This window comes from Solanum lycopersicum, chromosome 6 (assembly GCF_036512215.1).
Source record: "Solanum lycopersicum chromosome 6, SLM_r2.1".
NCBI classification, from domain to species: Eukaryota; Viridiplantae; Streptophyta; class Magnoliopsida; order Solanales; family Solanaceae; genus Solanum; species Solanum lycopersicum.
This window is the reverse complement of record NC_090805.1, coordinates 46,805,798-46,818,200: the sequence shown is the minus strand read 5'-3', so window position 1 is coordinate 46,818,200 and position 12,403 is coordinate 46,805,798. Positions and strand designations below refer to the sequence as shown.

The 12,403-nt window shown below is 34.7% G+C and overlaps 1 protein-coding gene across 1 annotated transcript; it reads right to left on the bottom strand.

Moving 5' to 3' along the window:
* Positions 1 to 295: 295 nt before the first annotated feature.
* Positions 296 to 11,520, bottom strand: LOC101252595 (uncharacterized). Its single transcript, XM_004241444.5, has 25 exons — positions 11,455 to 11,520; positions 11,083 to 11,178; positions 10,343 to 10,489; positions 10,170 to 10,268; positions 9,663 to 9,820; positions 9,382 to 9,503; positions 9,165 to 9,256; positions 8,693 to 8,783; positions 8,545 to 8,602; positions 7,986 to 8,134; positions 7,807 to 7,877; positions 7,532 to 7,705; positions 4,661 to 4,762; positions 4,490 to 4,579; positions 3,729 to 3,804; positions 3,185 to 3,278; positions 3,016 to 3,085; positions 2,719 to 2,898; positions 2,278 to 2,400; positions 2,086 to 2,169; positions 1,795 to 1,979; positions 1,565 to 1,703; positions 1,426 to 1,485; positions 782 to 886; positions 296 to 690 (listed from the first exon to the last, which is right to left on the bottom strand). The coding sequence occupies exons 2-25, from the start codon at positions 11,143 to 11,145 to the stop codon at positions 574 to 576; spliced, it is 2,649 nt and encodes an 882-aa protein (XP_004241492.2). The 5' UTR covers positions 11,146 to 11,178; positions 11,455 to 11,520; the 3' UTR covers positions 296 to 573.
* Between the last annotated feature and the right edge of the window lie 883 nt (positions 11,521 to 12,403).

Here is a 12,403-nt window from a genome sequence, read left to right as displayed (position 1 = left end):
ATGAAATTTCAAAAACAACTATGCTAGAAAGTAGAAACATAATCTAGCTCTTTCGCTAATGTTTTTCAAATCACAGTTCATAACTACATATTAGAAGAAGGAACGGGAGCGAAATTGGGAGAAGAGAGGCAAGAGAAATACAACTGATTTATATATTAAAAAGAAACTAGCCAATAGAAAAAGGACAGATGCCAGTGAGAAAAGAGAGGTGAATGCATATCTGATCGATAATTATACATATGACCGATTTGTACCAGTGAATAATTTTGTGTCAAAGATTGATGAGTTCAAAACGTTTATGCAAAAATCAATTGGATCAAGTATTGAATGAATAAAATGTGTATCCACAACAAACCTTTATGACAGGAACTGAACACAGTCTGCAAGTTGTGAGCAAAACGAAGGCAGATAAACTAACTATTTTTATAAGTCTATTCCACCATAGTAACATGTCAAAACTGATTGTACAAACAGCCAAGGTTCACAGCAACCCAAAAGGACAGGCAACTGACCTTGCCCCATAGGTAATCAAAATCGGAGGAAGGTAAACATCTACCTACACACAGAGACGGTCTAAATGAAGTAACTAAAGGCCGATTTCTTCTTTCGAGAGCCCCCTTCTCCATGCAGATCATTCCACTCAAGAAGCTTAGTCATATTATCAGATTCAGATGAAACACTTGCGCAAACCTATAGGAACAGTCAATCACTCCAAATCCGCATGCTAATGCAGTAAATAGTTTAGAAAGTAAAAAGACACTGACAGAAATTTTCAACTCACCTGCTGATGAGAATATCTAAAGTCGTCCATATTCAGTGGTCGTATGTCTGCACTGCTGTATAGTGCTGGAGGTGGTCGACCATCTACACTGGCGGCAGCATGTTCCTATAAGCATTAGATACCAGTTTTAGCAAATTTATTAAGGAGGCACACACACACACATATAAACACACAAGGGCCTCCTAAATTTCCTTCTACATCATACTCGCAACTTGTTGGAATAACTCAAATCAGATGAACAGAAAAGCGAAATTAACCAGTTTGGAAAGGAGAAACGGATGATATGCTACTTATGGGTTTTGAATGCTCCACCTCAACAGTGGAAAACACGGAGCTCAGTTGATGCAAGGTGGCTACATTACAATGGGGTGCAGCCCTTCCCTGCACCATGTGTGAAGGTGGATTTTTCGTGCACAAGACTGCATTTTTTCTTTGGCAAATACAAGTTGTCAGAGTATTAACTCCATGATTTTTGAAAGAAAGCAGGATAACCAAAAGCACCAAAGATTCCTCTAAAGACCATCAAAAGTGGAACAGACATTCATAAGAGAACCGCGAAAAAAATCTATTGGAAGAGCCAACATAGTATTTTCTGCCACAGTTAAGCAATCAATGAACAAACATCAAACAAAGGAAAGCTATACCTTCTTTTCCTTTTCTACGATCTCTTTGATGGGTCGATATGCAGCTGTTACGCAGAGATTCTACATAACAAAGGAGTTAAATTAGAAAACAAAGCGTCTTCAAACTTCAGAATGATGTATACGTGATTAGCAAAGATACCTTCAGGTCACTTCCTGAATACCCATTTGTAGTATTTGCAATTGAATTCAGATCAACATCCTCAGATAAGTCCTCTTTTTCGAGTATCACTTTGAGAATTTTTGCTCTGTTTAGAGCATCTGGTAACTTGACCATCAACCTATAAAGAAAAGACATGAAAAGGGTATTAATGAAGTGATATATGAAAATCAACTTAAATAATATTTGCAAATTAGTCGTGCCCCTTTTACCTACGGGGCAGTCGCCTTATCACAGCTTCATCAAGGTCAAATGGCCTGTTTGTTGCTGCTAGTATCATGACTCGTTCGGAATCCTTCGTGCGCAACCCATCCCAATTCACCAGGAATTCATTTTTTATTTTACGCGACGCATCATGTTCTCCTTGATTTTCCCTTCGTCCCAGCAAACTATCAACCTTGGGAAGGCAGCATAAACAAACAGGAGACAAAAGGGTTCAGCAAAATATAGAATTTTAAAGCAGGAAAAGAGAAATAAATATGCTAATGTTTAAGGAAGCATACTTCATCAACAAAAATAACACAGGGAGCAATTTTACTAGCCAGCGAGAAGACAGCTTTTACATATTTCTCACCCTCACCAAAGAACTGCAGCATGGGAAAGAAGACAATTTAGACTGTTATAATGCGAAGAAGCACTATTAACAACATCATCTATACTCGATAGACCACAAATAAGCTCCAAGTGAAACAAACCTTTGAAGTGATACTTGAAATTGAAATATTGATAAAATTTGCACCCGCTTCGGTGGCAACAGCTTTTGCCAGCATCGTTTTCCCAGTTCCAGGAGGACCAAACAAAAGTATTCCCTTGCATGGCTGCGAAAGAATAGAGCGATGATTTTCTAAAATAACCACCAAATCTCAACATGATGCTTGAAGATTCAAGTCCAAAAAGCAGAAACAAAAGTTGAAGTAAGTTTCTCATCAAGCACAAACTTCTTGTCAAAACCCTCAAATGACGTTGAGAAGAAACTTAAAAGCACAAGAGGAGACACACATTAAAAGGAAATTTTGACATCAAGAGATAAAGTTTTAATGTATCTTCTTTTGGGGGACTTCAGAAAATCAGCAATAAACATTCAACAAGCTAATACAATTAGATAAGCAAACTATGGACAAAATGTAAATGTAAACCTTGGTTAGTTGACTCTTGCAGAAAAGTTCAGGTCTTTGTAAGGGAAGCATGACCAATTCTTTTATTGTATCCTTGACATTTTCAAGTGCACCAATATCATCAAATGTCACCCCAATATCACCAGGCAGGATAACATCATCTAGAATCCTGTTCTCAAATTCATTTTCTGTCGCAACATCCTGGGTTTGGACACAAATTTGTTCATGAGTTCATAAGTAAATATCTCCAATAGCATTAAGCAGCTTCTACTAACAAACAAATTTAGCAAAGCATCATATAAGGGATATTATAATCACCTTAAGTGACTTCTTCAAGCTCTTGGTGTTATTTTGCTTGGCTTGTAAAATTTCCAACCCATACTGAATGCTGTTAAATAGCAAAAGATTTCCACAGTTGTTCAATTCACAAATTATGACAGTCAAACGAACCATGGATAGGAATATCAGCTGCTGCTATACCCATTACCTCTCAGGAGATAAAACAAGTTTCATGTCAGGATCCGCTTGAGAGTTCTGCATCAAGTGATGGCTCAATGCCCATCCAAAAACCTTCTCTACACCTTCAAGCACCACAAAAAAGGTAACAGTTTTGTGTATTAATCTTCAGCACTAAAGGCTGGGGATCCCAAATTTACATCATAAAGCTACATACAGTTAGTGTACTCAAAACAAAACTAAACTAGATCCTACTTCATCTTACAAAGAACCTAGGATATCTAGAATAGCTATAGGATCATCTACACACTCAGAACTGCACCAATAGCTAAAAGTGATAATGCAATTCATCTTAATCCTGTGTAACTACTACTGCTGTCATAGTCCATACACCCACACCCATGTCGTGCCGATACGGATGTGGTAGGGATTATTAAGGATTTAAACAACACGGTGGTGATATACTAGTGGGAATCTAATGTAGCTCACACACCCCTCTACCCCCAACCCCAAAACAACGGAAAGAGAAAGGAAAATCAAAGAGAAAAGGCAAAACAGTGAAAGAAAAATCTTACTTTCGACAGAGAAATTCTGGTCCTTGATGCACAATGTCTCGAGTCCATTACATTCCAATCCAGTCCGACTCAGAACCTATAAAAGAGCAACCATCATATAGAAAGTAGTTCAAGATAGAATTCAAATGATTAATCTATTTAATTAAGAAATAAAGCTTTCAACTTGCTCACACAATTTTTTAAAAAAGAATATCAGAGAGCACCAACTCTAGCTTTAGAATGTTGGAAATACATCCATTGACATTATTATTGAGGAAATCAGGACAATAGAGCAGATTTATCGAGTCAACAGGGGTGGAATTTCAGTTTCAGGAGGCTACAAAATGACTGAGAAATTGACAGAGTTGCTCAACTTCTGCAGCAGATGGAGGTGTTCCAGGACACAAACAGACCGTGAAGAAAAATTAACATGGAAAGGCTACAGTAAGAATATTTTACTTTAAGGTCAGCTTATTGTTGGAAACATATTCGGAAAGTCAAGGCTCCATATGAAGTTTGGTTTGCCTGGCTGGTAGCAAGGCAACCTTGCTTAACTCAGGAGAACTAAAGGAGAAGGGGATTTCAACCGAGTTCTAGGTGCTACATGTATAATGAACCAACATAGAGTAAAATAAATATTCATTCCAAATCTTCTATCTCAATTAATTCTGCACTTCCATAAGAATGCAAGAGAAGTCAAATAAACATCTGAGGGGAGTCACAAATGTAAGGTTAAAACTATATCCAAGGCACTCATAACTTTGAAGGTCAGAAAGCCGTACTGTTTGTAAGCTATTAAAAATTTCTTTCACTTTGAGGGCATCGGCGTCTTTATCCAGTTGTTGTTTCCAAATAGATAAAAGTGCTTCATCCTGCAATACTCAAAACCACTCAGTAATTTGCTGAATCAAGAATAAGATCATATAAAATTCTATAGAATTTAAACAACAGACCTGCGGCATGTGAATAGCCACTATATTCGGGAAAAGTTCTGTCAGAAATTTTGAATTCTTTGCAACCTCTTTCCCTTTGTCATGTGTCTTCTCAGGACTATCCTGAACTCATCAAAATTCAGTACTATAAGCAACTGAGAGTTGAAAAAGACTATTCACTTGCCATATGGCAGCAGTGTTCATTCAAGGGTAATACAGCAGAAACGCAAATTCAGCAGGAGGAAAGGGCACTGTGCAAGATCAGAGTCGACAGACCCATGGTTTTCCAATGTAAACACTTTCAATAGGATAATTTTTTTTTAATAAATGTAAGCAATACTAAAGTTGACGAAGCAGAAACACACCTCAAATGAAGACGATAAAGAATAAGAAAATGAGACACAGAGAAAAAGGAAGGAGGGTGGGTTTCAGGAGCCATAACTACACTTGTGAACAGAGAAAATGTTAGAACGGTCAGAAAACTCTCCAAACATATCAACACCACAGTAGAGGATGAAGGAAAAATTACAAAATCATGGCTTGATATGTGGTCAGTTTGAACAAACTTCGAGTAGTCAAAAGCGAAAGGAGCTAGAAAAAGCCCTAGTACTGTTGCTTTAACTGCATGATGCAATTAAAGAATAGGCTTTAACGAAGAATAGCACTAATGATGAAAATTTTTTAAAAAAAATAGAAATGTATTGATAAACATAAACAATAATTACTTGAAATTTGAAAAGGATAGAAAAACTATGACTAAGCCAAATATGAGACAGAAATGAAGCCAACTAAATTCAAAGTTCATTTCAAATTTCTGATTTGAATGGAAAGATGTAACCTAAAGTTTTCCGTGGCAAATATCTTATACTAAATTTCTAATTTCTTATTCCTATCTCTAGAAGTTCAGTTATAGCATTTTCTCAAAAATTAATGCATGACTTCGTCAAGACGCCAACTATATTTATGGTTTAGTATTGTCGGTCCATATTTATATGGTTGGGTTGGCTATTATGGCAGATTAACATAAGCAACCAGAACAATCGAACATCATTTGATCATTCAGTATGGTATTCAAGATAAGAGTACTAATTATTTACCAAATAAATCACAGTTACATGATTCACTATCTTTTGCTGCATTTGGGCATTTTAAAAAACATTGTGCTTGAATCTATTTATAGAATATTTGGCCTCCTTTCAATTTAATCACCTTACTATCCTTTTGAGTCTGTTACAAGATAATGCATCTTTCCCTTTTTGACCACTTTTTAATTCTTACCTATTCACATGCATGTTTAAGAATACAAGATTAAAGGCATTTTGTTAAATTCTACATATCTTTAATTCAAAAGTTTTTTTTTACTTCCTTAAAACCCCCCAGACAAACAAATTGAAATCAAGTGATTTTATATATATATATATATATATATTAAGATACATGCCATCTTTAAATGAGAAGATGTCGATCTCCACCCCCGCGCCAAGACTGGGCATCTCGAGCATGAACAATATAAATGGGGACCTAACATCGATAAATAATAATTGGGATAGGCCTAACTTTGATACCATGTTACATCATCATGGGCCTAACTCAACCACAAAACTTAACTAATGAGGAAAGGATTGTTGAAGATCACATAAAGAGACCTCATTTATGATTATGAAAGAATGTTGCACAAATGTTCGATTTCCTAAATTATTTTCACATTATTTTCTTTCTATTGTGGTTAATACCGGGTTTGGCTTTAATTCAACACTAGAGATTTAATAGGCATTTGGACATGCAAATTGGGATGTTTTTAAACATGGCAATTTGGGATGTTTTTGGACATGCGATTTGTATCCTGATTTCAAATCCTAAATTTTCCAAGATGTAGGATTTTTGATTGACATTGATGTTATGGTGTTGCTTGGGTGGTTTCGCACTTCTAAGACAATGTCAGACCCTGTGAGAGAGTTGATGTTCAGTTGGAAGAGCATGAGAAGGAGAAGATGAAGGGATTGGAGTACGATTCCACTAGCGCTAATGTTGGTTGTTTGGAGAGAGAGAAACATGAGAGCTTTTGAAGGTTTAGTAGTCTTTTTTCTCTTATTTTCTTTTGGTGCACTCAGAAAGTTTCTTGTTGAATAGATGATTGGGTGGAGTTTTTAGAGAATCATATCATTTTGTGAATTCTCTACTCTTAGGTACATCTCTTGTATACAGCCACTGAGACCATGTTTATGTATATATAGGGATATGCTTGGGTGGTTTCACACATCTTAGGCAATGTCAAACAATGTGAGAGAGTTGATGTTCAGTTGGAAAAGCATAAGAAAGAGAAGATGAAGGGATTGGAATACGATTCCACTAGCGCTAATGTAGGTTGTTTGTAGAGAGAAAAACAGGAGAGCTTTTGAAGGTGTAGTAGTCATTGTTCTCATATTTCTTTTGGTGTACTCAGAAAGTTTCTAGTCGAATAGATGATTGGATGGAGTCTGTAGAGAATCATATAATTTTGTAAATTGTCTACTTTTCGGTACATCTCTTGTATACGGCCGTTGAGGCCATATTTATTGTGTGTATATATATATATACACACACGAAAGAGAGAGTGTGCCGCACTGTGTAGTGTGTGTATGTTGCATGTTCTTGCATGCATTTATATATATAGCAGGACTAATGTCTCTTTTGTGCTTCGAAGATGGTCTTTTAAACTTTTTTTTGTAATAGGATTCACCTCCCATTCTCTTGATCAAGCCTCAGTCTAACAAGAATAACTACTATAGCCAAGAAATATAATCCATAAGAAATATCATAGCAGGCCTGTTAATACACTGTATACACATTATATAACAGGAATAAATATAATTACATGCATATATTCGTGGGCAATATGATCTCAAATAGTACCTTATCCTTGTGATTATCTGTATGAGCGTGTGAACCAATAGTACTAACATTATCAGGAAGTTTCTCAAGCCGACTTCTGAATGTTGAAGATAATTTTGAGTTTCCTGCCATTACTTTGTCAGCATCTTTCATGAACAAAATGAATGGCGACTTCCGGCTCTCATTGAATACAACCTAAAAAGTATAATGAAATGTAAAGAGTAAAGTTTAACCCAAAAAAGGAAGGAACAGAAATTCCACATTGCACTGTTCATATTCATAGAAAGAATTCACACCTCAAACAATGTATTAGTGAGTAACTTGTCCGGATCCTCCACAGCAGGGGCGTCTAAGCACAGCTCACTCACTAGAGGAAGAATAATAAAAGGAATTGAAAGTAAAATTAAGACTGCAAACTGAAGAATGTTTAACTTAATAAACTAAAGGAAAATAGTTAAATGTGTTCCAAAAGTACCTTTGCAGAAGTATCCATGAGAATCATCACAAAGACCACCTAAGTCGATGCCATATGTGAAGGGGTTATCAAATCTTACACCAACTTTTGCGAATAGATTATCATTAAAAGACAATGCAACACTCCCTGTAGACCCAACTTTTACACTCCTGGAACAATGGAACAAGACAGAGAAGGTTAAAGCCTCACATTGTACTAAAACATAAAATGGGCAGTTGCAGAACAAAATGTGGTACAAGAGATAAAGAACAAATCACTTTCTAGAAAATGCAGAAAAGCAAAAATGTCTTTACTTTATAAATAAAACAAATCAAAAAAGAAGTCAATAAATACTCCTCTCTCACTCTGATTATCCTTAAACCATATAGTTACTTTCATGTGCATCAAGAATGATTCTTCTTTTTTTTTGGATAAAATAGTTTCATTGATAGCATTGAGAAAAGATTACAAACAGACCATCAAAAAATAACATCAGAAATTTGTTAAAATATAAGAAGATACAGATCATTTTGAGTACAAATGAGTTGGTATTGAGGTTTCTAGGAAAATTGAATTTTACCTGATGGGACTCAAGTGCAGTTCACCAGGAGCAGAGCCAATATATTTGACTCTATCACCTAAACATCTTCAACATCAGTTATTAGTAAAAAAAAGAAAAAGCTGAAGAAGAAAGATATAATTCCTTAATAACCAAAGGGCAGACAAACCTGTCCTAAATACATTTGATGCCCCGGATGAAGAGGATTTGTGTGCACTACATGCCTCTTTCATTGGCTCAGCTTCCTTCAAAGATAGCCCCTGAATGATATGGAAATATATTCATGATTTGCAGCTGACCAAGAGAATAACAAAGTCCAGAAACTGACATGAAGTTTTTAATAGTCCAACCGCAACCCAACCCCACAAAACACACACACAACATGAAAAGAAGCTTTCACAAGCTGCATGTGACTACTCTCCTTACATCCTCAATATGTCTATAGCACCTTCACAGGTCTTTTCCCTTTATAACTCAAAAGAGCGGCAAATAACCAAAGAGCACTATTACAGAAATATGCAACAAGGTCTTAAATGCAAGGTGACTACTAGTAGGACTTCAAGGGGATCAAGAGCGGAAAAAAAAATTAAGGTGTAATTTTGCAATGTTCGTCGATAACATAATGAGTAATTTGTTCTTACATTCAAAAAAGCATCACTATCAAAAATGAGCAATTTAGCTCCATAATAACGAGCAAGTGCCTTCACCAGCATCTCCTGATATATTTCAGTTCCTTGAAAACAAAAGCAAAACTGGTCAGTACGCATAGATTAATATCTACCAAGCACTTGGTGAGAGAAATCAAAAATAATTACAAGAGACAAAATAATTTAAATAATTACTGAGAAAGCAACGAACCTGCTGGACCAGAAAGCAAAATTCTTGAGTTGACCGCAGGAAGCTCAGAGACATACTTAAGTTGCTCTTTATGCTTAAGGTGTATATATGTATCAGCAATCAGCATAGCTTTTGTGGTCTCACTGCAAATTCACAGATATAGACATCTTCACCAAAACTAAGGTTTATTTAAATTACATAGCTACATTCGAGGGGATAGCTACAAGCATCAAGAACAAAGATCAAATCACAAGCAAAAAGCACAGGGTAATTGGATTATGCTGTGGGGTCTTGAGTCATACCTTAAGTAATAAGGGAAGTCATCAAATGACACTTCTATATCTTTGCCATCAATGATTGTTGCCTGAATCTTTTCTGTAAATACAGAAGCTATTGAAGACATCCTTGATGATGTTGAAGCATGTATTGATTCCTCGGTCAACCTTTTTTCCTCCAACATCTGTTAACAAATACTTTCTTTAGTTCTATCATGGTGTTGACCAGTGTAGGTGGTTACAAGCTATATGTATGAGTTAATAAGGTCCATATTCCAATATTCAGTCAGCATGTTAGTTAGGACTTATATTCAGTTAGGAAATGTGTTAGAATCCCAATGTTTATATATATTGTGCTTAGTGAATGCAATACACATACAAGAGAATGCAATGTAACAGTAATTTTGATTGAGATAAATGATATGCTTTCTACTTTCTCTTTTCTCCCTGTAGTACACTAAGCCCTCAATCTCCATTCATGGAGTTATCACATGGATCAGCCTATGAACTCAAAGACCAAAAGAAATACTTTACCAGCTTCCCATCAAAACGGAGGAACTGGCTAGACGATCCAACATCAGCAGCATTGCTACTGTCAACAATTGGAGGTGAAAACAACAGTTGCTGAAAAATCTATATAGAACAAGTCAAGGATATTAAAGCATAATGATGAGAAATAGTATCAGAATCACTATAGTAAAGGATACATAGGCATATCTTCCCCATGGACCGAAGACGATCTCATCTCCAGAATTGAGAAGGCCACTGGTATTCTTATCGAGCCTATGCCCATTGACTTGCACAGATTCTCTGCTTGCCTTCCTCTCAATAATAGGAACCCAATTGTTTTGGTACTGATAATTTACACAAACAATATAAATTTCATCTCTATCTCACAATACAATCAAACAAATGCCAACTAATTACATCTCCGGTAACCTCTCAGGAAGAAGTTTGTTCAATTTTCCGGTAGCTTTACAAGTTCAATTTTCCGATGGCCCTAACTGTTGAGCAAATTTAGTGAGGAAGGTAAAGCCGAAGGGTGGCTCTGCGTTTAAGGCCCCCAAAATTTTGAGAGTAGCAACAATAAAATTCATTATAAATATGTATTTTTTAATAAAATAAAGTGTACGGAAAGCTGATTTGATGCTACAACTTCAAAAAGTTTCTTCACATTTTAAAGTTTTGTATAAAGTAAAATTAAATAAACAAATTAAAATAGGGAAACTTTTATTTTATCATAATAGTAAAAAATTGTATGCAAAAATTAAGACATAATTTTGCATCTCCGAAATAACTTTATAACAATATATCATCAACTTCGCATAGAAAATATACTTTAATTAATTATTATTTAAAAATTTAAATTTTTTAGTATATTTTTGTCTTTGAACCACCAAAAAATTTAAATCACGTAATAAAAAGAGAATCAAAATTAGAGTATTACCGCTCCCCGTCTTATTACACAATCCATTGCATTTTCAGAAAGCTTTTTGCTCGCACCGGCCATGAAACGTGACTCAGAAATCTCAATAGATGGGTTCTGCAATGTATTTACATTCGGTTAGATATTAAAATAAAAGTTTTGTGATGTGTGCACATTGTATGAAACAAAATTCTAACAACAAAATTAGTTAAAAGAACTAACGACGTGGTATAGTGGATAAAATTGTTTCTTTTTTAATTTGAGATTTCAAGTTCAAGTAATGACAATAAAAATATCTTTAATACGTTTTTTCTCAAATGAAATTCTAGAGTTGTGAATTCAAATTAACCAAAATTTAAAATTAATATACAAAAAATACTATTAATAAAAAACCTGTGGAAATTCTGATATAAGTCTACACCAAGGTTTCTTCGTTCCAGCACCTGAGTGAAACGTGCATCCAATATTAGTATCAAAAATACTCTAAAACAGTGAACTTCTCAACGAAAAAAAAAAAGATAAATAAACTACACGCGTACATTTACACATTTTATTTGTTCGCGTTAATTTATTGCTTATTTACTAATTTTCTTTTAATATATTAAAACAGACTTGAAGGTTATTTAGATCGATTAATTTGTAGTATTTTTAAGTTAAAATAATTTTAAAACAAACTTAGAGTGTTTGGACAAATAAAGAAAAAATGCTCAAAAATATTTGATTTTTATGTTAAATGATAAAAACAATCAAAATTTATATTTAAGAATTTTAGACATATAGATTTTTAGGTTATAAATCATAAATCAAAAGTTTAAAAGTTTACTGACCTATTTTAAATGTTTTAAAACAAAAGTATTTTAAGCAATTTGAAAATGTTTTGATTAATTAAAAAAATATTTATAAACACTTGACTTTAAATTAAAATAATTAATAAAAATAAATGAACATTCAATCAACACCCACTAAAAAAACAATTTAAAGTCCACAAAAGCATTTATACACGGATAAATAAAATGGATGAATTGAGTAAATAAAACGCTTGCCTTGTGTGACAGGTGTCATAGCTTTTTCGGTGATCATGATTGTTTTTCCAATAGTCGCACCATCAACTTTTCCGGTTGAATTGTTGCCGCCGAATTTTGCCGTCTGCGATGGCGACATTGATTTGTTAAACGGATCCACATTGTCATCATTTGCCTAAAAAAGATCAGTTGACACCAACTCATATATATATATATATATATATATATCAACCGTTCCCAAAAACACTAAAAAAATGTATGAAAATTAGTTTGTGCGAACCTTTGGACGTTGCGAAGGAGGAGATTTATCGCAGGGCGAT